Here is a 27,952-nt window from a genome sequence, read left to right on the forward strand (position 1 = left end):
ACTTTTAAACCAGGGAATAATTTGAATCTGTAAAGAAAGGAAACATTCAGATTGGATTCTACTAAAATGTTTCACTTTGCTGAGATGTTAGGCAGCCGAATTTTCGTTATATTACATATACAAACAAAAGAAAACAGGTAATAAAGATTTTTCACCAATGCATTTCTTGAAATGTGATGATATAATCACACCTCATTAATCTCAGAAAACATTGCCTAAATAGTATTAGCATTTTGGATTTGATTAAGGGCTCTCTTTCCTAGTCATAAGCCAAATGAGTTGTGAATCTTATTATGTATCTTCCTGTCATGCATTTTGAACATTTCTTAATCGTTTGAGATGCTGAAAGGCCACAGACACCATACTTTACTTTTGTGACGAATTGGTTGGTTTGGTCTTTCAGTTTTGTTGCACTTCTGTAACAATCCACATGCATATCTCAAGCTCCTTGGCAATACAGGTCTGCAGCATACAGAGTAAAATGGCAGACAGAATTAAAGGAATTTTCGCCTTTAATTTCCAGTTTTTTTATGGTTCACATAGCCTAGCGGATCACAATGGTAGCTTTACCAGTTTCTTTGCTTGGTTTCTGACTTGAAAAACGCTTCATGCACAAAATTAGGTACAAAATCTTTTACAAAATGAAATGCGTTAGGAATAGACTCCCTGTATTCACATAAATAACACCAACTAAAACATCTCACCTCAAGTTCTACTACTCTACGGATTTTGCACATAATCATGCGGATAACAAGTAGATATCATCTCAATGCATGATGAAAATTTAGCCTCAAGTCCGGTGGTGAACCATGGCTTTGAAATAATACGGCCATATATAACAGGGGATTAATTTGAAGGTTAGCGAGGACTCAAAGTTTTACTCTTTTGACTTGCGAAACAACTTTTTTTCAATTCCAAAGCCGGGACTGTAACCTAGGTTGACCCCTTGTTTAGTTGTTTTTGTCCGTAATTAAATCTCTGATAGTAAAGTGATTGCAATCTGCATGCTGCGAAAACGAAGATGAGTTTAGGCGTATATGAAAGAAGTCAAAACTTAATCTTAATTTATCCAAAAGAGAGATAGCTTTAGTAGATTAGTCGAAGGTTAGCTAGTGCTATTAATAGATTAGCACTGGAAAGTGGAATCTGGTAATGCAAAATAAAACAAGCACCACCAAGAAAATAATTATAACTATATTATAACCACTACACCAGCTTGGCCTTAGCTTAGTTTGTTTTCCTAATTAATTACTATACTTTCTCTATTCTGTTTATTAACTGTGAATTGTGATCATAATGTAATTTGCCGGATTATGACCAAAATCCTACAATCTTTACAGTACTTGTACGAAAATTCAATCTGACAATGATCGAATACAAAATTCTATATAATGTCATCACTGGAATTGATCCTAATTTCTACCATTCCTCGACATCCCGTAAATGAAGCGAGAGATTAATACTGAATGAAGAATTCGGTAGTTGTAAGAATGTATAATACAGTGGACAATAGAATTGTTTGGTGAGCCTGAGTGCAGTCTTGGAGTCAAACGTGTCACAAAACACATCACACATTAAATTTAGAGTAACATCACTTTTATCATATCCTTTTGCCGCCTCCACCGTCTCAGTTGACTCAGTAACTGGAAACCACATAAATTGAGAGTTTGCTTAACTTAGTGGCTGATCTAAACAGATTATTAATGAAAGAGTAGCATCAGATAACGTTACACCACCATAAACTAACCTGATAGTCATCTTTTCCAGTTGTCAGGCGGTTCGTTCGCCTTATAATTCATTCTATCAACTAACCGACCTTAATTATCTATTGCCCCACGCTCTACTGAAGGCTTGACATGTGAAACTAGCATGAAAAAGAAATCGATAAAATGTTGTGGCCATAATGTTTGAACAATAGAGCAATGCAGCACTAAATGTGTGTGGCATGGATAACAGCAAATCCACTTACTGCACGGTTTAGTTGTTTTGTTGCTTAAAATACGAGCTGTGAGATCTTTTCTACAGAGTAGCAATGGCACATGTTACATGATATTCATCATTCACCATATAAAACAAATGCTGCAATTGTAGAAAGAATGTACCTCTTCAGGTGTTTTGATACACAGAATATTTTTAGTACTTTGATTTACGATGGCCAGTGCAGAGTCTTGATTCTGGTGCACACTCTCTATGTAGCTTGTACATACGAATAAGGTATTTTGGTAGTAACGACATACTGTTGGAATTTGGATGGCCTAGCTCAACTGACTCAATAGGAATCACACATATAATCACAATCAGAGGCAAGAGGACCGCATATTAGAGCATATGCAACAGCAAAAGATAATAGTTACTCTGTCAAACAAATTAACAGGTTGATGGAGTTCTTTATTAGTCAACTAATGAAATTGAAATATGCCAAATTGCCAATCCTTTTAATTGATGGAGTTGGTTATCAACTGATGACCATCAATTTCACTGATAGATCAGTAGCTACTCTCAGGCCACCGCATAAGTTGAAGTCTATCAGTTCGTTGTTTCCCCTGACAAATCAATATGCATTGCTGCTTAAAAAATAAAGAAAAAGTCAATTTGATGTGGGTAAAAATTAACTCCATCTTATAAATTGATGTACGGAATGCTCTAAGGACGCAGGTCTGATTAACTGCTGTTGAGAAGCTTATTAGGTGTGCCACAAGTTCTGACAGCTGCTTGAAACTGTGCATTCTTTTCCGGCTTTGCCTGCATGGCAAGCGGTGTTCTGAAAAATGATTAAAATCGCAGCTTCGAAGTACTTGTCACATAATCAAGTAAAAAATATCAATTTTTTTTCTCATATTGGTCAATAATTGAATTAGGATCACTGGTATTTCATGTAACATTTCACTCTAAAATGCCAAATCCAATGAGACCATACACCTGTCTGTGAGCTCCCCTCTCCATCCGCCCTACTATGACTGCTAAATTCTACATTACCCTGCATCAAATGCTATTTCATGTAGCATTACACTCTAAAACGCCAAATCATGTTACATTTTGTAGTGATTTTTAGACCTAAACGCAAAATGATGTAGCGTTTTCTGTGGAAATCAAGATTCCGGATTATCTGGCGCTAATAAATGATGTTTTTAGCTATTTTCCACAACTATGATATTTTGGACATATATGAACAAATTGTGATATATGGGACCTTTTCTCTGAAATTGACATGTTGGAAAAATTCTAATCAAGAAAATATCAAATTGTGATATATGGGACCATTTCTCTAAAATTGATGTGTTGGCGGGCATAAAACCGTGCCTGAAACGGCAGATCAGATAATATACATGTTGGGTTTGCTGGCATTCAAGTAATTGTAGAAACTGAATTTGATTTTTCTTAAAGATTTTTGCATGTGGATGTATTTTGAGAGAGAGAGATGGTACTACTAAAATTCTTAAGAGTCGGTCTAGGAATGAAGGAGTGGACCTAGGATTTTGGCGACAAAATAGTTAGAGAAAAATATGGCATTCAAACAGTTGCTCCTTATTAGAGCTAGATTTGCATTGTTCTATTTTTAAATTTTGAAATGCTTTTCACTCATCTCATCTCTCTCTGACATCTTTAACAAACTACTTCTTCACATATTACTCACAAATCTCACTGTATTCATTTATTTGTGATATACTTGTATGGCTGTTATCAACAATGGCTCAAGAACAAAACCACAGTAGTAGTGGGGGCTGTACTAATGGTGTTGCCAGATCTTCGAAAAAGTTTAAGCAAAATAAAGTGCCACAAAGAGGACTCGGTGTTGCACAACTTGAGAAGATTAGACTAGAAGAGCAACAAATTTCACCTAGCAATTCCTCTTCTTGCTTGGCTTCTCCAACTGATCACCCTTCATCCAGTAAACCATTTACACCACCATCCATAATTCAGAGGAGTACTGATGTTCGGCCTAATTCAATCTCGGAGCTGGTATCAAACAATGGGGGTGAATGCAGAATGGGGTGGCAAGGCATTTCAAGCGCAGGGCGTGGTAGTTGGCCTAATTCACTGAATGATGAATACAATCTTGGAGGGGGTATCGGTCACAAGGTGGATCATCAGGTGTCAAATGCTTTACTTTCAAGTGTAAGATCACAACCATTTCATGGAACTTGTCCTTCCTCCATGGTTAGCTATGTCAAATCTCATTTTGTTTATTCATTTTATCTCTGTTTTCGGGTCGTGATCCCTTTGTTGAGACTGAAGATGCAACTGAGTGAAATTGCAGGTGAATGTGTCAGTAGGAAATTCATCGTCATCTGTCACGAATTTTTGGACGGAGCCCCCTTCAAACCAAAGCCATCGCAGCAACAAATCCCAACCATTGTGGCCAGATGAAGAGATGGTAAGCTTCTCTTGCTATTGTTCAGTGGAACTATTCCTGTACTGTTTTTATATGCCTATGTTAGTTCAGTTTTTATAATTGAGTTCTAAGAAATGAACCTTATTCGGGAGTGGGAAATTAATCTTGACGATGAACAGATGATTGGCTTGAAGCGATCTTACCCCTTCTCTGTAGATGATGCACCAGTCCCCGCTTTCAACTGCAAATTTCCTCCTGCATATTTATCCGACATTCCTACAACAGATGCATCAGCATCATTCAAGAATGATGGTACATTTGCTTTTGAACAAGCCAATCCAGTTCTAAGGTGATCTTGGTTTTGATCAGTAGATTCTACACTGGGAATACGAAGGCAGTTACGTGTGCTAACAGTTTGTTATTTCACCTCAGAGAAGACTCGTCTGGTACAGGAGGAGTTCCCAAGTACAAGAAGAAGATTATCAAAGAAAATGGAGGTTACAACGGAGACTTTCTCACACTGGCGCCTCCAATCCCGAAGGATCCTCCATCCTATCTAGGCTATTATATTCCAGAACTTCCTGATTTTGATGCTTTACCTTATCAGGTAAATATTATTTGCACAGCTTATATGAATTCACTTCATTCCAAAGTAGAACCTTTACTAAACGTAAAAATATTTCAGGGAGGCCAAGATAATCTAGTTCACTGGCCAAGACAGATACCATCAGTTGAGCACAATGGTCAATCAATGCTCACCATAAGCCACAGTAGTGATGTAGTAGAAAGTGTTGATCTAAATCTAAAGTTGTGAAGCACGACCCTGGCCATTCTCTGTAAAATCGCCGGGTTCATTATCAAGTTTAGGATTATTTTTCAGATGCAATGCTAGAAACAAGACATGAATCTCTTGTAAAGTTGAGTGCAGAGAAACCCTAGAATGCGTGTAATATGGAAGTGGTAAGACCAGGGAAAGGATACGGATACTGTATTTTTTTTTCGAGCTTGTATTGATATTAATCATGGGAGTAGTTCATGAGCAACAGAAGTATACTATCTTACTGATCTACTTGCAACTTAAAGCTGCAGATGCAATAAATCCATGCCGAGGGATAAAATATCAGATGTGCTTCCAGATACAAATACTGTGTACAACTGCAATTCCTAACCAACTTCCTTTTTAGCTTGATCCACATGGCATTTGATTATGATCACGAGCATAAACACCACATGAGCGTCCTCCAGCTTCCAAATTCATAAAACCTTTACCAAAATAAAACTAGCTTTTGGTATCAGTTTGTCCGTAAACAAAGCAGGCATAAACCAGGAGTACCAAAATTTTGTGCTGTATATATATATAGCACTGCTATACGTTGATAGTTGTGTGGAAATACTCTAGTTAACAGAGAAATAAGCAGTCCTCGGACAATTTAAACGCTTGACAAATACCAAACTGCATCAATATATCATCGTGGTTTATTAAAATAGTGTTTGAAGCTTTCAACACGGACTCATTGCTCTCTCGTATCTATAAGAACTGCCATAAAACGCCCTAGCTGATTTTCCGTGGTCACTATCCCGACTACTGTCACTCAAACCACATGTTCAAGACGCAATAACAGAACAGCACCATAATACAGACAGAAATAAACTATGACCAACCAAACTTATAATCGAGAACGTAAACCAGTGCCAAGGAGAACGGGTAAAGCAGGAAAGCAATTGAAGTTGTCCATAGAGGAAAGGTGCTGCGGATGCTACCAAGTGCACCCATCACGATGCACACAATCAGAATAACCAACACTTCCGAGGAGAAGTCCCAGACCAACCCCCTGAGGTAAACTAGTGCCAGGAATACTGACAGACAAAGAACATTGTTCATAGTTGCAGCTCCATACAACTGCATGATAAAAATGTAATGAATATTGTTAGCACCAAGGTAACAGTAACATATTCCTCAATGGATAATCTTAATTTTTATTAGAATAACATGTCAAGTTATCCATCATTAATCTAAAAAGTTGCATCTAGACATTCATAACTACGTCACAGTGATAATTCAAATTCATCTAAACAGCGAAAGTAACATATAATATGTAGCAAGCAGCTAAAAGTACTTGCAGATATTAAGGTAGAAGCATTTGCTAGAAAAATTGACAGAAACTAACCTCTGAAAACGTCAGGGATGCAGATCGTAACTTCTTTCGGCTAGCGAATATTATAGCTGACACTGCTTCACTAGAATTGGTTGCCAATGGCAGAGCTATGAATGATATGAAAAAAGAAGGTATGCTTGTAGCGCTAGAGAAATTATCAACAGCATCTACTAGGGGGTCTGCGAATGCAGCTGCAATAACAGTGCCCAGCGACAATAGTAGTACAGCTTTTATTGTTGTCCACTTAGAGTCCTTTACATCCCCAACAGCCTCATCACTTAAGTCCCCTAAAAGAAAATGATCTCTCTTTGTTTTCTGTCAATGCAATATAGACATTAGAAGCTTATTAACACGGAATAATTATTATTATAAGGAAAAAAAAAAGCATCATGGCACATTGCCACATACCTCATGATAGCGATCAAGGTGCTTAAATGATTCAGGACCAACAACATCCTCAGGAAAAGCCTTTAAGCCCATTGCCTCATCAAGCCACTTTTTAATTCCATCAATGAATTCTTCCAAATCAATTCTATCGTCAAACGATGTGTCAAAATCTTTTAACAGTTTTGCAGCTGCATCATCTTCATTCAAATTTATCTCATCAAACCGAATTCCAACAATTAGGGCTCTCAATTCAGAAGCTGAAAGATATGTATCATGATTCGTATCAATTGCCTTAAAAAGCCTGTAGCACAATCCTTGACAATGTCAGTATACACCTAATGAGACCTAGATAACAAAAAGTAGGGATGTTTAATAGAAAGAGCAAAAGGTAGAAAGAAAACTAACTTGTCTATTACTTCTCTATTGGGTTCTCCTCGATTAGTTAGTAGCCTTCCAATTGCACGCATTTTCAGATGTTTTAAAACTCCAGATATCACATGCCTATGCTTAGCATAATCAATCCTTCTTCGCTGAATCCAAGGCTGAAATACCTGCATCAGATATTTCGGGTTTAGGTAGACCAAAAGTAGATCGAGGTTTAACGGGTGACAATAGTAGCTATAAGTGCTAACCATAATGTAATAAACAACTTAGATTAGCTTATGCTGTTTTTAGAACAATAATCCTTGATGTTCAGAAATAAACTTTAAGCAAATACAAGTATGCAATTTTTTTATAAAGATGATGCAGCTCAATCCTAGTGCAAGCAGTCATATCAGAAACTAATACAAAAAATAAATAATATTAAATTGGCATCAAAATCCCCAATTATACAGACAAATCTTCCTCACTCTCTAAATGATACATCTATTATGAGTTTTATTTTAATCTCAGGACTCATTATCAGTAATACCTAAACATTCCAAACAAACTTCAAATGTGTTAAAAACTTAAAAATCTATTTATCATCCACCAGATAATGTTAATGGGAATCAAATTCTAATTGCTGGGTTATACATAGTTAAGGCTTAAAGGCTTTAAGGCCATCTACAGATACATAAAGTTAATAGAAGATCAGTAGCAATACAAAGATCAATAGCAAATTGGCAAATATAACTTTTACATGCATGTAAATATAATTACCTGATAAGCACAATATGAGATCAATAGCAACACAGAGATAATAAGTGCAATCAAGACTGCCAAATGTCTACCAGAAGTCGAGTGCAATATCTGTGGAAGCTGTACAACTATGAATGGGATTACAGATAGAGCCATTATCATTGCAGCATAGCATGTCCAGATATCAGTAGTAACACCAGAGCCTGCAATAGTGGAATAACTTCTCATTTATAGAGCCTCTTGAATTCCCGAAATATACAAAATTAAAACAGATAACAAAAATATATATTCTAATAGTCAAAGAAGTCTACACAACACCAACTGTTGAGCATTGGCCAAAATTATAACCGAAAAATACTCATATCGCACCAGTCATTCTTATGAAATTCGTAGAGACATGATCCTATTTTGTCATTTCAACATTATGTGCTAGCAAGTTATACAAGTAAATTCTTATAAGCGTTTTTTTTTTACTTCTGCTATTATATAAAAATTTAATACCAGATGTAGTTGAACACTGTATATACAACAATTTCTAACCAGATTGCTCAGTGATCTAGAATCCATCTATTCAGACTTAAATAATGCCTTAATTAATTTTACATGTAATGTTGATTCTAATGTTATCAAGGCAAAGACAATTTACGTCGTAAGTCCTTGTCAAAAGCAGAACAGCATAGCAATGCGAATACATAAATTGTCACCATTAGCATCAGCACAGTGTTCCCATGTGTGCGTTAATTTAGTTTGGAGTATGAAGTCAGATCTAAAATTTGAAAGTTGAGCGTTAATATATAACACATTTTTCAAACAAGTTAATTTAGCTTATGTAGCACCCTATAATTTTGAAAGTGCTTCTCAATTCTTCTAGTGTTTCAATAAACTTAAAGGAAGGCTCCATTCATAAATCATAACAAAACTTAACGATTTCCCCATCTCACACCAGTCTTCTGGAGGATAGGCAGGACAGCAGGACATTCTGCCCCATATACAATCTTATACAAGTTTTACGGAAGTGCAGATAAACAGAAACCTAATTATATACATACAAAATTTGATGAAATTGCAGTAGAACTAGAAAGCATCATGCAAAGAATTCATGCATCTCTAAGGAGGATAATATTGAACACACCTAGGAATATGAAAAACATAAATATACTGTAAAACGAGAATCCTCTAATGCTTTCAATTAGATATGATGTGCATGATACCTCTATAAGATCAGGGGTAAATAGACTTTATTATCTGACCTCAATTGCCAGAAACCAGCTCTCTAACAGTTTAAAATTTGGGTGCAAATTTGCATAGTTGATATCTAAAGAAAGCGCCAGTGGTGTAAGAAATACAACATCATCAAAAAGTACGCTATTTATGTTAATGGTGGCAATTAAGTATTCACAACTTATAATTAAAAAAAAAAAAAGATGGCATTTTAATAACATATCATTTCTGATACAATATAATGTAGCAAGGTAAAAGGGGCCAAACCCACTAAGCTAAATCCTTTAGTATCTTTTCCATCTCTAGCAACAGAGTCTTCTATGTCACATTTGCCAACAACAACACAGGTTCCCCATATAACTGTGAGAAGCATAACAGTGGAACCAGCTAGCAATCCCATGCCAACTGAAACCTGAGCCTGAGCAGTTTCTACAGTTCCCGACAACCCGGAGACTGCAAAGCACAGCACTTATCAAATAGAAATCATGACTGGAAAAAAAATGTCTAGCTATTTCATAATTAATTATAAAGGGAAAAAATGTCAGAATGCTAGTTTAACACACCCAGTGACCCAGCTACCTGGTTGTAAATAGATTAAGATTTTGAAATTTAGTTATACTATTGCATCTTGCCCAACAAAATATTCCAAGATGTTCATATCACATTATCAGCACAGCATGTTTATGGCAATACTTTACCACCAAAATGACTAATACTAGTTGATCAGCTTTAATAAACAGAATACAGACAGTCAGACACAAAGGAAAAGCATACAAGGAAAGGTTAAATATTAAAAACATATGTTTTCTATAGAGTCTTAATCTCAAAAGCCATTTGGCAAGAATATTAGTTACTATTATAAGACCAAATCAATCATTGACAATTTAAATATATATCCATACCAAAATCTGAAATATGGTTTAAAAGTTAAACACATGAAATATAAAAACCTTCAGAAATAGGATAATCACTGATTTCGAAGCTGAGGCAATATTTTAAAATTTCACTAGCTGAAAGTTTTTCCTTCTTTTTTATATATACAAGGTCCTAAGATCATACTTACAACAAATAAACCATTTACTTGGTCAATATTGGCCATCAGCTTAAAGTAAAGTAGCCAGATGCAACGTTTTAGTATTCTTTAGGTTCATTTCCTACTAATGCATACTCCAATAACACTATGTTATTCAACTTTTAAAGCTTAGTGGACCAAACTATGCGGCTCTGCCATTAAAGTATTGCCACATATCCTACATTGCTACAAAAACGTATAAAGATTAATACCAGAATCAGCCAAATGCAGCTACTATTCCCTTCAAATAAGTCAGTGCAACTGCAGCTTTTTTCACCGGAAAAAAAGATTATTCGGGTTTTGCAAAAATTTAGAAGGAAGGTATTCAGGCAAAAAAATCCAATGAGCACCCGAGAACTAATACCCATCTTTTATAGTGTTATTTTAAATTTGTTGGACTCTCTTCACAACAATTTTCTGCTCAGAAAAAAAAATTACTGCAATATCCCCCTACCACGTTACTCTTTATATATCCAAGCAGTATCAATAACGAGATAATCAAGAACCCCCACTATACCCTGTCGGCTTGGCACGCATTCTACAGCTCCTATACGTGCCAAATAATTAAAAAAATTGTAACGAAACGAGAGGGATTGAGAGAATAGCAAATCTGATGACAGCATATCAATAAAAATAAGTGGAGAGATGATAAGTGGTACCGAGAATGAGCATAGCATCGGGAAGAGCGCCGAGAATGGGCAAGAAGAGGCCGCCGACGATCCCAGGACCGAGAATCTCCAACAAAAGCTCACTTCCCGAGGACAAATAAGTGGCTGCCAGGAACATTAGATACCCATATACCAGTATTAGAAACAAGTTTCCCAGAGCCGTGTCCGTACAGGGCAAGAAGCCGTAGGTTTTTTCGCAGACCTCATCGGATCCACGGTAGAGCCGGAGCACCGGCGGGATCCGAATATCATTCTGTACGCCGTCGGAGATGAGATCTGATGATGTGGCGTTTGGGAGGAGACGGGCGGATGAGAGAGAGATGGAGAGAAGGAGGAGAGAGAGTGTGAGGGGGGGAGAGAGTGAGGGTTTTGGTTTTCTAGCCATGGTGATTTGATTCCCGAGGGAATTGTTAATGGTGTGTAAGTGTTGGAGTATATATGCAAGGAAATCTGGGATATGAATGTGTTTATTATGAACGTTTGGGTTCTGTACAACGACAAGGCTGCTAAAAGGCAGAGGAATATTAGGATGTTTAGTGGTACGGCCCACAGTTACGAGATTTAGCGGGTCAGTTCACTAGGTTGGAGGTTGGTTGTTTTCGGTCTGTTGAGGTTGTCGATTTGTTTTCCCTTTAAGGCACTCGGTCTTCTTAACGTCGCTCTCGCCCTGAAACATCAAAGGTGGGGTTATTTTGATAGGGATCAAATCAGACCACCACTCTTGCAATTATTACTGGATTATATACCCAGCCATTTCTTTCCCATTTTCTTTTTTGATGTTTGATTCAACTTTTACATCCCTATCCTGTTTTTATACATTAAAAATTAACTGATCTCACCATTTTACTCATTTTTTTTTGTCCTGTTTAGGAATTAGCTGTTAGCGGTTAACTGTGAGCGGATTGAATTAGAAGTTTTGACTAGCGGATTGAAATAGATGTTTTGACTAGCGTATTGAATTAGTTGTTCCTCGTAAAACTGTTTGGTTAATAGCTGATTGATTAGCTTTTTCCAACACAAACCAAAACCTCTAACCCAAAAAAACTTCTCAAAATAGATTTTTCAAAATTAGCTTTTTGGATCCAAACCTCTATTTCAATCCGTTAACTACCAAACACTTGTATTAGCGGATCCAATGATCAAACTTCTAACTCACCCCAAACTTCTAATTTTGCCCCAAATCTCTAACTTCCAAACAGGACAATTACATATTTTTCAACTTCCGTATTCAAACCAAGCGTGCACACAATGAGTAGTTGGCATGAGCATTTACTTGTGTTCTTGACTTCTTAGCTTTTTTATAGCATAAAATATCATAATTTGGAATTAGAAATTTCTTAAATCTCACGTCCCAAACTCATATCCTAGAAAATATGATGAAACGTTAAGTTTATATTAACGGATATTCTAGTGCGTGTTTATGGACACATGTCAAGTATTCCGTCTGCTCTTTTTCATTAGATGTTTTAACTTTTCACACATATCTTTAGATAGATTGACTCAATAGTAAAAATTATTATTTTTGATTTGTTTTTTTGTAAATAAAAATTTACTTATATATTTTTATTTAGAAAAAAATTAATAATAATATGTTTAATTATTTGATCAAAATATTTAAAAATGTGTGTAAAAAGTCAAAGCGTCGAATAAAAATTATGAGGGGAGTAAATAGCTTTTTATGGGTCTCTTCCTATAAACAAAAAAAAGGAGGAATAATGGGCCTGTTTGAGCAGCCTTATCTTTTTAAATTTAAGAGTTTAACTTTTTTTTTTTTTTTTTTTTGACTGAAGTTTAACTTTTTATTAAAAATATATTTTCATAATTTTTAAATATAAATATTAAGTAGATGTTTTATCCTCATTATTTAACAAAAAAAAAATAAGAATTTATTTCAGAAAGAAAATACAATTCTATATATTTTTTTCAGAAATAAAATCTCATTTGTGAAAAATAAATTTATTCAAAACTCAAAAGTATATCATGCTCAGGTCAAGTCCGTTTGCATTTGCATTCTCAAGTTGCTCAGAGCATCTCCAACGGTACTCCTAAATCATTCCCTAAACAATAATATAAAATGTGGCTCCTACTAAGTTAATACACCGGAAAACGTGAGAACTCCAATGCTACTCTTTATATTTGGCTCCTTATTCACATTTTATATTTATTTATATAAATGAGAGGAAAAAGTTAACTAAAAGAGAGAGAAGATTGAAGGAAAAATAATATAATATTGAGTTAGGAGCTACTAGATGCTCTTTAAAAGAAAGGAGAGAGAGTAGGCTCCTAAATTTTTAAAGAGCATCTAGGAGCCCATTGGAGTACTAAATTTTGATTTGCTCCTAAATTTTAGACTTAGGAGCTTGTTTAGAGAGCACCTTGGAGTTGCTCTTATTGCAAGATTTGATGACATTTCTTCGGCTGCTGAGTTATACTTTAAGCATGCTTTTTCCGTCATTTTTCATTGATATTGTCAACTTGTTTCCTTCCCCCGTCGGCCTCAGTTTGATGCTGCCATCAAATAAAGAACAAACAAATATTTGTTTGGGATTTTCCTATACTGGGAGGATCCATGGTCAATCCATTTTGCAATCTAGTTACTGCTCTAAAATCCACAGGCTGACGCACCCCTTCAAAAATAGAGTCCAGATCCTCTGTACCTTTTTTGTGTCTCCCTCTATGTCCCCTCTTTCTTCTTGGTTAGTTTTTTTTACTTCTCACGTGATCTCTCTCCTTCAAAATTTTATTAGTTTTAATTAATATATATTTTAAATATTATTGCAGAATACAAATAAACTACTTACAGAATGTGTGTATATCTCAAACTCTGGTATATCAAGAGGTTTTCACTCGATTCAATTAGCTAAATCGGAACCATCAAGAACTCTAATACTCCAAGTATGACTAATGTTTCTCAAGCATCACGCCACTTCAATTTTGATGATTATTCTTTGGAAGATATTGGAATACCTATTACTCCAACAAAGACTAATGAAGTCGATGAAAGTATGGTACCGAAAGTAGGGCTTCAGTTTGAAACAGAAGAAGATGCTTACATGTTTTACAAAGCATATACTGAAAAGGTTGGATTTAGTATACGGAGGAGTAAAATGCATAAGGGCTCTTCGGGAGAAATTTCAGACAGAGTATTTGTATGTACTTGTGAGGAACAGCGTGCAAGTGATAAACGAGATGACGGTGTAAAACAACATCGTCCAGAAACTAGATTTATTTATGATCGCATTGCAAATGGTCTGGCAATCGGGTAATGGCTGAAGCTAGAATCCTAGCCTGAATTTATTTATTTTTACTTTACCCTGGAATTGAATGCAGGATGACTAAATTCTCCAACCAAATCATAGCAACATGGTAGTGAATATAATCTGTTCATTTGCCTCTGAGCTTTGTAAATTTATATACGGGGCTAGGCTACATATTCTTGATGAAATTTTAACTAATTTTGTCACTAAAATGCAGGCACTGATGCTAAACTCAAGTATTCAATTTTTGGTTTTGTGCCGTCATCCTATAATATTTTTCCTAGCCAATATACTTTTCAACCGGCATTTCTCAATACAATGCAAAATCAAACTTCACCGGAGACATTTGTGGAATTGCCTGCCAATGCTAATCCAAAAAATGCAGGCGTTACTACAGTGGTAAATAGCCAGCAACACATGTTGATGAAGGAAGGACCTAAAGAGAATGGACAGTCAGGCTGGGCAGGAGCTGGTTTTGGTGGATGGTAGAGCTGGTTCTGTAGTGAACTAATGAGATAAAATATTTTTTTAGCTGCAGGCTTAATCTGCTTCTTCTCAATGTACCTTTCAATTTTATAAATTCTCAGTCATGGTATTTTTGTTGGATGAATTATTAACTCCATGATGTATATAGTTTGGTTTATAAAAAAAATGTACCGGAGAATTTCCTTCATATATCAATATATTTGCTTTACAGAAAATAATCATTATATAGAATTTAATTTTAGTAGATTAAATATTATATAAGAAACATCTCATTTTTTAATATAATTTAAGTTATAAATAAAGTATTTTTTTTGCTTTTAAATTTAATAATATTAAAGTTTTCAAATATTAATATTTTAAAACATAAATATAAAATTACTATATAATATTATATTTATATCATGTAAAAAATATTTTTAGTTGATTATGTACTATATGAAAAAGATATTTAACTAATTATTATATACATAAATAAAGTATTTTTTACTTTTAAATTTAATAATATTAAACTTTTCAAAATTTTAATTAATTATTTCATGTAGAAAACTTAAAAATAAAGTTATTATATAATACGGTTTGTCTAGTGTGTGCCCATGGGCACATGCTAAGCGCGGAAACTTTTGTATTTGGGAGATTTTGATTGGTGTGGTTGGTGTATTTGCAGGGGGGTCCACCATTATCAAGAGAGAGGAGCCAATCAAAATCTCTTAAGCACAAAATTTTCTGCGCTTAACATGTGCCCATGGGCACACCATAGAAAAACCGTATATAATATTATATTTATATCATGTAAAAAATACTTTTAGTTGATTATGTACTATATGAAAAAGATATTTAAATAATTAAGATATATTTCCATAGATCTGAAAAAGTTTAATAAGCTCTGGTGAGAAACTATCTAAAATAGAATAAATAACAACTATAGATCACGTGATAGGTAAAAACTGACCAATAAAAAAGAGGGGACATAGAGGGAGACACAAAGAAGGGATAGAGGATCTGGACTCTCAAAAATATGCACATCAAGGTACATAACAGGGTGCACCAGTTGAAATATACTAGTTAAGATATCACAATTTTGAATTGACGAAATTCTCACGTTCAACTTTTCGTCACCACAAAACTCTCGAGAGTATAAAAAAAAAGAAATATTACCAGTGTTGATAGAGGAATTTGGTAATCAACAAAGATGAGGTTCATAGCCGGAATCAAGATCTGTGACGGTGGTTTTGGTTGCCGGAGAGTGGTGGTTGTTTGTTTTAGGGGGTGGCTGAGATTAGGGTTTTGAGTTGGTCTCACGTGCTCTCAGCTCATGATCCCCCAATGTGCCTATGTACCCCTATATTTATAGGGGATCAAGCCATACGTAGTTCTATTGAACCAGGAGTCCTAATTTGATCAGGACTAGGCCTCTTGGCGATAAGGTCGGAGATAGGCCGAAGGCCCATCTTGGAGAATCCTACTCCTGTTAGAATTAGTCTTGAGTATGACTACCTCAGACTCCTAATCCAAATAGATCACGGATTCAACGATATCTCCACTACGAGAGATAGCATCTGATAGAATATATTTTTATATATATTCTATATGATTTTATTCTCATATTTAATTATATTTTGCACTGATTTGGATATTTATTTAATATATTTTCATGTTTTATTGTAGGGAATAAAGAATTCCAAGTTGAGAAGGATTTGAAGATAAAATAGCTATTTTGTAGCTAAATTCTATTAAAATTCGGATTTATTGGGTTCTACCCGATTTCTACACTGTTTGGGCCATATCTTGAGTTCCGGGTGTCAGAATTGGACGATCTTACAGCCCACGCGAAGCCCTTGATATTTTCTTTAATTCAGAAGTGGTCCAAGATGCAAAGTCCAACTGGAAAAGCCCGAAAACTGGACAGAACAGAAAGCTGCGAATTTTGAGACTAAATCCTACTTGATTTTGGATTTCTATTTGTATATTAGTTTTAAATATTAAAAGACATATATTATTAGAGATAGAGGATTAGTTTTTATCATTGTAGAATATTAGATTAGAAGGAGGGTTAGGAGAGAAGGAGGAGACCATGACTTTTCTTGATGTGACAACATTAAAGGTTCAAGGTTTTATCATCTAAATCTCTTTTCTTCTTATTAGTTTAATTATGTCTTTTGATTGTCTTAGTTATTTTACTTGTTTAATTATTATCGAATAGTGTGTTCTAGGGCTTAAGGGGAAGCCATGTTTGTACTATGATGTTGGCATGATTTTCATAGTGATTTGATTTGATTGTGGTAATTCTAATTGATATGTTTTAATATTGATTTGTGTAATCGGCCGATATCATGAATTGATTCTATGCGAATAGGAGTATAATCGAGAGATATACTACTAGAGGCACACATACAATTAGCATAATTGAATTTGAGTGCGAGAGCATCATTGGATTTCTGAAAGCGTTAATACTCGAGAGAGATTAACCTTGCTTTAATTACCTGATTAATCGAATTACTAAAAGTGATTATACGTGTAATCATGTTTCGAGAGTGTTGATACTTGAGAGAGATTAACATACTCTTGTTATTTGACCACTTTAATTGCTTTAGCTTAGAGCCAGTCATTGTGTGAGCATGGTGGACCTGATTGCCCTAGACTTTTAACATATTATTTTAGTATCTTTTTAGTTAGTGTAATTTAATTGTTTTAGTTAGTTAGTTAAAATATCTTTGATAATCGTTTTGATTCGGAAACAATTGAGTATAACTGAATAGAATTGATAGCATCTGTCTCCTTGAGGATACGACCCGCATTTGCCAGTCTGCACTACAACAGACACCGTGCGCTTGCGGTTAGTTATAATTTAACACATCAAGTTTTTGGCGCCACTACAACAATATGAGCTGTTTGAGCAACAATATCATCAACCTCAATATGAGCAATCCCAGTTTCAACAATACACATATTCTCAACTACAACAAGAGCTACAGGTTCCTTTAACCAATGTAGATGTGCCATCGTATCAGACGAATGAGGTATGCGATATGTTGATTAATATGAGCAAGAGTTTTGAGGATGGTACTATGAACTTCCAAAAAAGCATTGAAGAGAGTACCATGATGATTAAAGAATTAAGAGATGAACAACTGATGATGGAGGCTCAAATTGCACAATTGGCTAGTTCTTTTACTACATGGCAACCTGATTCTTCTCTACCTCTATCTACCCAGATTGAAAATGATTTAAAAACTATCATTCTTGCAAGTGATGAAGAGTGTGATAATTTTTCGATCTGTGTTGATGATGTGCCTACTGATAAAGAGGATGATCGTGCCAGTTTTGATGAAATTGAAGATGTTGCTGTTGTGGATCATGTGTGTGATGATGAGCTAAGTGAAGAAAGCAATATCGAGTTGGTAGCAGTTTCTCCTCCGCCTTGTGTGCTTAAATTACCATTCTCGAAAGGAATCAACTTAATCAAGGTGGATCAACAATTTGATATGGAAAACTTTGCTTTTACTCGGACCTCTGCTCCCATATTTGAGAGCACATGTTTTAATATTGACATGATGATTGTCCAAGATGAGATTTCTCAGAATTTGTCCTATGATCCATTTCAAAACGCTCTTACACTTCAATTTTCGGAAGTAGGTGATAGCAAAATTGACTCACTATTCATTGATTTGAGAAGCCAAGAATTTCAACCAGCTCCTACAAAAGTGAGGAGTTCAGAAAAACCACCACCAGAGCCTCCGCCTCGTGTGAATGTCAAGAGAGTCCAATCTTTTTGTGGATGTGAATTCTACCGTTGTTTTATCACTAAATTCTCCAAAACTATAAAATATTTTGATCAATTGTTACTTCTTAATGTGACAATTAAATTTACTAATGCTTGTTTGGAGATATTTTGCAGGATCAAAACAAATACTGACTCTCTTGAATTTATTAGTGGTGGCGAGGTTTTGTTCGAGAAGGTGGACACTCCACGTTTATTTCTACGTGGTTTGAAAAGGTCAAGCTAGTGACTCTAAAAGAGCGCTTCTTGGGAGGCAACCCAACGTCTCTATTAGTTTATTTATATAATATATTTTTGTATTTTTTTAGGAGCTTAAAATATTTATTTTCATTTTTTTTACTCCCATAAGATGCCTTGATGAATTTGTGTGAAGTGTTTTCAGATATGTAATAGCTATGGCAGTGGATAAAGAAGAAGAAAAAAAAACATGAAGGGAACTAAGACCCACAGCTCCGTATTACATACCTGCGGCTCAATATCTACTGGCAATTAAGGAGATGATCTACAGAGCTGCGGCTCGCTGTGCTCTAGCCACGGCTCCGCGATCTTCTGGTCCTCGAAATACATGTGCGCGCTTCACTTTTGTGAAGTGATCAATTCCTCAATTCCTGGGCTGGGCTGAAGCCCATCTTTCTCCCAAGTCCAATCCAGGAGCTTTTAAGACTGCTGAGTCGGTCCAAGTCCACCAAGCCAATGATCCACATGCCAGCCCATCTCACTCTCACTCATGGACAAGTGATGCACGTGGTTATTTTTTCTCTTGAAGCTGTCCATTGTTGCAACTGATGTTTATGAGCAGCTTTTCTACTAACAAAAAGAATATGTTAGAGCTGGGATTCGAACCATGAACATCTACCAAGCTTACTTTAAAAGCCAACTCCAAACCACAGTGCCATTGACAACACTTGGCAAGGAGATGCATCCATTTAAATAAAGCTTCGGAAGGCAGAGCCAATTCACAACTCAAAGGGATTTTAGGGGAGTTTTCTTTTTAACTAATACTAGCCTTAAACCCGTGCAAAGCACGGGCGACTATATAATTATATATTATTATTTATAATTTAAATTTTAATATTATTTTATTAGTGTTTTAGTATTAATGAATTAAAATTTTATTAAATTATATTGATTGGCTGATTATATTCACTCCTGAAAATTTAACTAATTAAATTATATTTAAAAAAGGAATGGTGGAGTTTTTATCTCGTAGTACATGACAAAGTGTTTGTAATTTGAAGAGTATGAAACTGTTTAATGATGTAAGGGGAATAGAACTCTACTTGTTGCATATTTGTAGTTATAAATGAAAATGACCAAACCAAAATTTTGGACGACTACCAATTATACCTATGTTGCCTTATTATATTATAGTATAGATTTTATATTTATATTAATATATTTATATATTCATGTCATATTTGTTCATTGAGGACAATGAACCACTTTAGTGTGGGGATGGTTTCTCAATGATTAAAAAAATCGAAAAAAAAATTATATATTATAAAATTCAAAAAAAAATAGAATAATTAGAAAAAAAATTGTATATTGCCATGTCTTAAACCTAGGAAATTCATGTTAGTTGCATTAAATTAGAGCATGTAGTTATTTAATTTTGTATGCATTTTTAGTAGTTTTTTTATTTCTTTTAGCTTGCATATTTCATGAAAGTATATAATACCGAGTTGATTTCTCGTGATGAGCTTAATTGCATAATTTCTTGGCTAGTAATCTTGATCATGTGCGATGTCTTGCATGCTTAGAAATTGCTTGTGCGGAAATTTTATTTACACTATTTGATGCTCTAGAGACAAGACTTAGACTAGCTTAATTCTTGAGTCTTAGTTATGAGTCGGGCGTAGAATTTTGACTATTCCCTTTTGAGCTTAGAGTATGTAAATCTTAAGTTTAGGGGGGCTTTAGGATGTATATGCCTTTCTTAAAAAAAAAGAAAAAAAAAAGAATATTGCAAATAAAGTATTGAGTACTCCTTTGAGATCAACGGGTGGTAAATTGTGAAAAGAACGATCCATGTACTTGTGCTGGTATTAAGTGCAATTGTACTAGAAATAAATTTTCTTGGTGACTTTTCACAACCTTTGGTTACTGGAGAATTACTTGACTTTGAAAAAAAAAAGGAAAAAAAAAATAAGCTAGCGAAGTCTTATGGTGGTCGTAACTCACTTACCCTGAGAAGCTTCCCAACCTTTGACTGAGCGTGAAAAAAAAATCAAAAAAAAAAAGAGTAGAAAATATAAGAAAGGCATAGAAATTCCTTTGTGACCCTGAGCCGTAGTTGACTCTAATGTAACGAAGTGTTTAAGCATTATTCTGATTAACGATTCATGGTTAAAACTCTGTTGAAGTTTGTTGGTCTCTGTTTTGTTTCACTAGAGAGCATGTTGAGCACACACGATGCACTCCGTACTTGCAGTGGAAGAGTTGTATGACTAATATGTGATCTAGATGAATGCCTTGATTGTTGCATATTCTGAGGATATATATTGACGAGGTTGATGCTTTCATGATTTGTTTTTAGGTCTATTCATTTAGATTGCATTCATAGTAGTTGCATGGTTAAGACTTGGTAGAAAATAATGAATTTTGTGGGTAGATTCACTATAAACCCTCACGAGACAAAACTCGTCCTACTAGGGCTGCCTAGGGGTTTAACGGCTTATTGCATATGCTCAATGCAATCGTGTCATCTACGAAAATGATGTTAGTTAGTTAGGACTTAGATTTTATTTCGCTTATTTGCCCGAGGACGTGCAAAAGCTTAGTGTGGGGATGTTTGATAGAATATATTTTTATATATATTCTATATGATTTTATTCTCATATTTAATTATATTTTGCACTGATTTGGATATTTATTTAATATATTTTCATGTTTTATTGTAGGGAATAAAGAATTCCAAGTTGAGAAGGATTTGAAGATAAAATAGCTATTTTGTAGCTAAATTTTATTAAAATTCGGATTTATTGGGTTCTACCCGATTTCTACACTGTTTGGGCCATATCTTGAGTTCCGGGTGTCAGAATTGGACGATCTTACAGCCCACGCGAAGCCCTTGATATTTTCTTTAATTCAGAAGTGGTCCAAGATGCAAAGTCCAACTGGAAAAGCCCGAAAACTGGACAGAACAGAAAGCTGCGAATTTTGAGACTAAATCCTACTTGATTTTGGATTTCTATTTGTATATTAGTTTTAAATATTAAAAGACATATATTATTAGAGATAGAGGATTAGTTTTTATCATTGTAGAATATTAGATTAGAAGGAGGGTTAGGAGAGAAGGAGGAGACCATGACTTTTCTTGATGTGACAACATTAAAGGTTCAAGGTTTTATCATCTAAATCTCTTTTCTTCTTATTAGTTTAATTATGTCTTTTGATTGTCTTAGTTATTTTACTTGTTTAATTATTATCGAATAGTGTGTTCTAGGGCTTAAGGGGAAGCCATGTTTGTACTATGATGTTGGCATGATTTTCATAGTGATTTGATTTGATTGTGGTAATTCTAATTGATATGTTTTAATATTGATTTGTGTAATCGGCCGATATCATGAATTGATTCTATGCGAATAGGAGTATAATCGAGAGATATACTACTAGAGGCACACATACAATTAGCATAATTGAATTTGAGTGCGAGAGCATCATTGGATTTCTGAAAGCGTTAATACTCGAGAGAGATTAACCTTGCTTTAATTACCTGATTAATCGAATTACTAAAAGTGATTATACGTGTAATCATGTTTCGAGAGTGTTGATACTTGAGAGAGATTAACATACTCTTGTTATTTGACCACTTTAATTGCTTTAGCTTAGAGCCAGTCATTGTGTGAGCATGGTGGACCTGATTGCCCTAGACTTTTAACATATTATTTTAGTATCTTTTTAGTTAGTGTAATTTAATTGTTTTAGTTAGTTAGTTAAAATATCTTTGATAATCGTTTTGATTCGGAAACAATTGAGTATAACTGAATAGAATTGATAGCATCTGTCTCCTTGAGGATACGACCCGCATTTGCCAGTCTGCACTACAACAGACACCGTGCGCTTGCGGTTAGTTATAATTTAACACATCAAGTTTTTATCTACCACTACTCTTATGGAGAAGTTATCTGGGGGAGCCATGACTAACCCCTCGAGGTGCAGAGACACGTCCTCACCTCTCGGTGAGGTCTTCATCTTCAAACAAGGTAGACAAGGAGCCAAATTACACGATCGTCTCAATCCCCCGATGAGGGCTAACTCACCAGAATACAGGATCCAGACATATGACCGGCCTTCGTGTTACCCCGGAGGGCCTTCAAGAGCCATGATCACCTCAAGCCCCCACACGAGGGTTAACTCGGCAGATAGCAGGATTGAGGATTGTAGATCATGCCCGAATGAGCCCAGGAACTATCAGATGAGCCTGATAACTACCAAATGAGCTTGGTAACTAGTCTTCATATCCCTCGGAAGGGTCGTCACGGAGACTCACTCATCCTCTCTCTCTCATCATGTATTTCATAACTATGCCTCTTCTGAGTCAAAGGACGCGCCCTGATAGGGAGGACGTGTCCTTCCCAATTCCCGTCTTCATTCCTGTTTACTAGACAAGAGACCGCACTCCCCGGGTTATGTCCGGAGGAGGGCGCGTCCTCCCCTCTACATGGTGTACAAAAATGGCTACAACACCTCGGAAGAGTCGTCGTATCCCCCGGAGAGGTCGTCATATCCCCCGGAGGGGTAGGTCTTCCTATCCCCGGAGGGGCGGTCTTCGTCTCCCTCGGAAGGGTTGTCTCAGCGAATGTACGCTCTCCAATAGGAAGAGCCTTCTTACAATATGTGTTTACATGTGGGAGCGACCCCTGAGGGCGCGCCCTTGCCTTCGCCGTCTCGTCCCATCGACCACTCCAACAACACATCAGACAGATCCTTCTTTAACATGAGGTCGCGCCCCCGGGGAGGCGAGGACACCCCGTTAAAGGCACGCCCTTGGTCTTCATCTCATGGTCAACTTCTTACAAGGGACGCGCCCCTCGGTCACCTCCGAAGAGGGCGCGCCCTCCTCCATAGATTACACGACGTGGGTGGACGGAGGTCGGTCGCGTCTCTCCATCAATACTCTCAAGTAAGGCGTCCCTCCTTGTGACTCGGAGGACGCGTCCTCTTCACGCAACACCAATGGTCGGTCACATCCTCCCTTTATAAGCAGGAGGACGCGTCCTCTTCACGCAACACCAAAGGTCGATCGCATCCTCCCTTTATAAGCAGGAGGACGCGTCCTCTTCATGGGACACGTGTGACCTGGAGGACGCATCCCTCCTTCCGACGCGGAGGACGCGTCCTCTTCATTAAGATACGCAACATCGGCGGATCAGTCACATCACGGAGGGCTGCGCCCTTCCGTTCAGACTAGTCTCTTCAAGGGTCGGTCGCGTCCTCACTTTATAAGCAGGAGGACGCGTCCTTCCTTTATATAGGACTCTTAGCCCAATTCATGTCTTACTTAGTTAAACTAATTACATACCTGGCCCAACAAAGACCTAGCCAAATTTGGCTATAACAACCAGATTTTTCCAGAATGAATAAAATAAAGGCAGACAACGGGAGGAAAAAAAAAAACAATTTATATATCACTAACTAACATGCTTTACAGACAGTGAAACAATACAAATGAGCTGCATTTCTTTTATCTGTCACAACTATCCTTTTTTCCTTTTTCAATTATGCAAGGCATAAACAAGTAGCATTGACAGAGGGTAGAGCAGGTATGCCACAAATGATTTCCAGACTGGAAAACTGTTGTTGAAACTTGCAGTGAAGCCTGTCACCGCACTCACAATAAGAACGATAAACAATTGAGCTGAGAAATGCCACGACAAATTATAAAAATATACTATAGCCAAAAGTACTGAAAATCCAAGAACATTGTTCATGAATACTCCTCCGTATATCTGCATAAACCAAATTAAATTGTTAGCACAACATTCGCACCGATTTCTTCTTTTTTTTATTTAGGTAATTTGTGTTTGGTTAGAATGAATGAACGAACCTCGGATAATGTCAAAGAGGTAGTTCTTGCTTTCTTCCTACTCGCGGATTTGATAGCTGAGATCGCAACTCTGGCATTTGTTGCCAATGGAACTAAAACAAAGGCAACAAAGAATGGGGGTATATTGGCTGATGTAGATAAGCTGTGGACACTTTCTATCAGGGGTTCGGCTAGCAGTGCTAACATGACTATTCCAACCACTAGAAGAGTAATAGCTTTCGTCCACTCCCATATAGAAGTCTTTGCGGCTTTCTTCTTTACCAATGCAGGTTCTGCCGGTTTTTTCTGCAAACACAGGAATCGATTCAATGTTCCAGATGGTAATATATTATATATGTACATATCAAAATATAGTTTAGAATGACATCCTTGCATACTTGATATATATTGCCTGGACCGTAATTGGATGGACTAGGCATCGGAGATATATTGCCTGGACCATAATTTGATGGACTAGGCATCGGAGATCCATTGTCTAGGCAACGGAGCCATTTCAAAAAACCAGAGATAAATTCGTCCTCATTGATGAATTGATCCCCGTTTACATCTAGTTGTTCCATCATTTTCCCCACTATCTCATCTGCATCCCATGGTATCTTACCGAAATTTACTTGCACTATCAATTTTTTTAACTCCTCTTGTGAAAGACTGTTGTCTTTGTCCAAATCCATATTTTCAAATAATCTGTAATTGAAGAGCCAATTTATCAACACCGTTATAGGTGCTCTGACTGAAGATAGAAGATCAATGCAATTATAGGTGCCTCACCTTTTAATAGCATATATATCCGGCTTTCCATTTTCTGTGTAAAGGCTCCCTAGTGCCGAGCTTTGAACATGTCCTACAATTTCCGATACAAGTGCCTTCTTCATTTCATGTTCTTTTTTCCGGTTCTGAATCCATGGATGGAGAATCTGTGTTGAAGAAAAATTAACCCGAAACTAGTAAATATTTTGTTGAAAAATTCATAGATAAGTGACAAAAACTGGATACACAGACTCTTCTTTTCTAGCAAAGTACCTGGTAAAGATCTTTCATTGAATTAACTGAGTGATAGCGTTTATCCATGGTACTCTTTGTATCATCAAGCCATTTTGAGAATACTTTGACAAACTCATCTATAGTTACATTCTGGTCCCCATTGAGATCAAATTCTTTCATCACCTCTGCAATTTTTTTATCCTTGTCCCAATTAGTATTCTTAAACTGAATTTCGTGCAGAAGCTCCTTCAGTTCATCAAACGATATAAAGTTATTGCGATCCTGGTCTACCTCTGAAAATAGGCTGCAGTATAACATAAACAGATTGTTTTGTTACTAACTTACTATTACATCTATTCATAAAAAAAAGTAGGGTATGCAAGGAGAGACGACCTCCTTATAGCAGATTCATTTGGAGCCCCGTCTTCGTTGATGAGTTTGCCAACCGTGTGTTGCTGGACATGCTTTAGTATATCTACAACTAAACGTTCGTGTTTCACATACTCTAATTGCCTATCCTGGATCCAAGGCTCAAACATCTGCATAATTTAACAGGGAATGTAAATACATTGTAAATAAAAAATGTTTTCTGGAACCAAGGGTATTATTCATTTATCAAGGTTAAACTGTAACTACAAAATTGAGAATGGGTGTTACGAGGGGTACCTGGTAGAAGAAGTATGACAGCAGGAATATGGCAGAAACTATAAGAGCGATGAAAATGATAATATGTTCCCTAGCGTAAGATATTTGAAAAATTTCCGGGATTAAAATGACGAGAAATGGTATCACTGAAAGAACCATAATTCTTGCAGTGTAACTTGTCTCTTCATCGGTTGTTACACAAAATTCTGTAATCAAGTGATATGAGCAAATTAGTTAAACGAAAATTTATGACATCAGAGCAACATAAGTTAAATTTGTTATAAGAAATCAAAATTTTCAAGAAGAATGTATAAATTTTAAAGAGAAAAGAAAGCGAACCATTTGTTTTGGATATGAGCGTCTTGATTTTAGATTGGCTCGAACTTGAACTATTTGAAGGATCAGAGTTCAAACCGGAAGTACTCTGAGTACTGCCAACTATAATGCAAGTTCCCCAAACTACTGTAAGAAGAAATATAGTTGTCCCGGCCAGCAACCCGAGTCCAGTAGAGGCATAGTCTTGCGCTTTCTCGTTATCACTCAGGAGTCCAGATGCTGCAGACAAAAAGCCAGCATTGTAAATAGGATTCGTGTCAAATAACCAACTCATCAAAAATCTAAAAAAGGCCAAACACTTGGTTTCCAAAACTAACTTCTTCCAACAAATTTATGAATGGAACTAAAATCGTATCTAAAAAAATGAAAGATCATTAGCAAAACTAAGTTGAAATGACGGATAGATAGAGGCAGAGTAAGAGAACTTGCCGAGAAGTATCAAAGACTCTGGAAGAGCACAAATGATTTGGAATGCACTAGCACCGAACACACCAGGACCAAGAATTTTAAAAATCCTTTCACCCCCTGACGCCACATAGGAGTCTCCATTGAACAGCAGATATTCATAAACCAAAATAAGGAACAAATGGCCTAAAAGACTATCTGCACAAGGCAAGAAACCATACATATGCTCACAATTCTCTGTAGACTCACCAACCATTCCTCTGAAAACTAAATGAGATGAGATGGTATCATTAGCTTGATGAGCCACACCATCCGAAAACAATTCAGAAGAGCCATCGCGTAAAGTCCTGCCTGCGACCTGGATCACAGCTATCGACGACACCAAAATGAACACAAAACAGGCAGTTTTTGCAGTAAGCAATCCCATCTAGTTGTCCTGATCAAGATTATGATGGAAAATTAAGATACATAGGATAATATGAAGAGTAGGTTGCAAGGGTTTTAAATAGTCTGATAATCCACAGTGGTCTCAATTTTGAAGTAGGTCAGGACTCATGATCAAAAGATTAACCTAATATTGAACTACTTGGCAATGGATAGACAATTAGACAAGTCTAAGGATACTTACAAGTTGGAACAATTAGTTTAATATTTTGACCTTAATTAAAGAAACGTGGGACGCCTCTATTATGTAGTATGTCTTTACTCTGGTTCTTGGACACCAATTAACAAGCAACCTAGTTGTCATTAGTTATCTTGTTCATGATTACTTGCTTTCATGTACCTGTGCTTCATTTCTACCTGCTTTCATGTAGTATCTCGTAATCTTTTTGGTTTTATTATACGAGATGTAATCATGAAATGTAATAGCCGCCTCAAGTGGGGCTCTGCATGGTTGCATTATTCTAAGAGAAGATATGAAAGTTCGATTTATATATAACAAGTTATCTAACCAAATTGCAAAGAAGTTTCAACTTAAAAGGAGAAATGGATTAGTTGAAAAGTATATATTACGTGAACTTGCTACCAATCAAGAAGAGCCAAGGTATGAGAAGA

General features: G+C 36.1%; 3 protein-coding genes across 3 annotated transcripts; 1 reads left to right on the plus strand and 2 right to left on the minus strand.

The window, feature by feature from the left end:
- The first annotated feature begins 3,344 nt into the window (after positions 1-3,344).
- On the plus strand, positions 3,345-5,366 carry LOC108224568 (uncharacterized). Its single transcript, XM_017399231.2, has 5 exons — positions 3,345-4,158; positions 4,259-4,375; positions 4,513-4,682; positions 4,766-4,940; positions 5,019-5,366. The coding sequence occupies exons 1-5, from the start codon at positions 3,688-3,690 to the stop codon at positions 5,145-5,147; spliced, it is 1,062 nt and encodes a 353-aa protein (XP_017254720.1). The 5' UTR covers positions 3,345-3,687; the 3' UTR covers positions 5,148-5,366.
- Positions 5,367-5,777: 411 nt separating this feature from the next.
- On the minus strand, positions 5,778-11,675 carry LOC108224567 (sodium/calcium exchanger NCL). The gene is made up of 7 exons (XM_017399229.2): positions 10,951-11,675; positions 9,487-9,672; positions 8,020-8,201; positions 7,282-7,427; positions 6,898-7,177; positions 6,502-6,804; positions 5,778-6,233 (listed from the first exon to the last, which is right to left on the minus strand). The coding sequence occupies exons 1-7, from the start codon at positions 11,342-11,344 to the stop codon at positions 5,985-5,987; spliced, it is 1,740 nt and encodes a 579-aa protein (XP_017254718.1). The 5' UTR covers positions 11,345-11,675; the 3' UTR covers positions 5,778-5,984.
- A 12,411-nt stretch (positions 11,676-24,086) lies between these two features.
- Positions 24,087-27,490, minus strand: LOC108225264 (sodium/calcium exchanger NCL2). Its single transcript, XM_017400093.2, has 9 exons — positions 26,921-27,490; positions 26,495-26,710; positions 26,177-26,361; positions 25,904-26,049; positions 25,550-25,814; positions 25,298-25,443; positions 24,907-25,213; positions 24,530-24,814; positions 24,087-24,431 (listed from the first exon to the last, which is right to left on the minus strand). The coding sequence occupies exons 1-9, from the start codon at positions 27,321-27,323 to the stop codon at positions 24,198-24,200; spliced, it is 2,187 nt and encodes a 728-aa protein (XP_017255582.1). The 5' UTR covers positions 27,324-27,490; the 3' UTR covers positions 24,087-24,197.
- Between the last annotated feature and the right edge of the window lie 462 nt (positions 27,491-27,952).

The sequence above is a fragment of the Daucus carota genome, chromosome 6 (assembly GCF_001625215.2).
Source record: "Daucus carota subsp. sativus chromosome 6, DH1 v3.0, whole genome shotgun sequence".
In the NCBI taxonomy this organism is placed as follows: domain Eukaryota; kingdom Viridiplantae; phylum Streptophyta; class Magnoliopsida; order Apiales; family Apiaceae; genus Daucus; species Daucus carota.

What these genes read in the sequence shown, in the direction of transcription:
- LOC108224568 (XM_017399231.2), top strand. Translation starts at nt 3,688, where the DNA reads ATGGCTCAAGAACAAAACCACAGTAGTAGTGGGGGCTGTACTAATGGT. An exon ending in TGTGGCCAGATGAAGAGATG is followed by an intron (nt 4,376 to 4,512) that starts GTAAGCTTCTCT and finishes GACGATGAACAG; the next exon opens with ATGATTGGCTTGAAGCGATC. An exon ending in CAAGCCAATCCAGTTCTAAG is followed by an intron (nt 4,683 to 4,765) that starts GTGATCTTGGTT and finishes ATTTCACCTCAG; the next exon opens with AGAAGACTCGTCTGGTACAG.
- LOC108224567 (XM_017399229.2), bottom strand. Translation starts at nt 11,344, where the DNA reads ATGGCTAGAAAACCAAAACCCTCACTCTCTCCCCCCCTCACACTCTCT. An exon ending in AATAGAGAAGTAATAGACAA is followed by an intron (nt 7,178 to 7,281) that starts GTTAGTTTTCTT and finishes ATTGTGCTACAG; the next exon opens with GCTTTTTAAGGCAATTGATA. An exon ending in CATCCCTGACGTTTTCAGAG is followed by an intron (nt 6,234 to 6,501) that starts GTTAGTTTCTGT and finishes TTTATCATGCAG; the next exon opens with TTGTATGGAGCTGCAACTAT.
- LOC108225264 (XM_017400093.2), bottom strand. Translation starts at nt 27,323, where the DNA reads ATGGGATTGCTTACTGCAAAAACTGCCTGTTTTGTGTTCATTTTGGTG. An exon ending in AGAGTCTTTGATACTTCTCG is followed by an intron (nt 26,711 to 26,920) that starts GCAAGTTCTCTT and finishes TTTTGTCTGCAG; the next exon opens with CATCTGGACTCCTGAGTGAT. An exon ending in GATATATATGCTATTAAAAG is followed by an intron (nt 25,214 to 25,297) that starts GTGAGGCACCTA and finishes CTTCAATTACAG; the next exon opens with ATTATTTGAAAATATGGATT.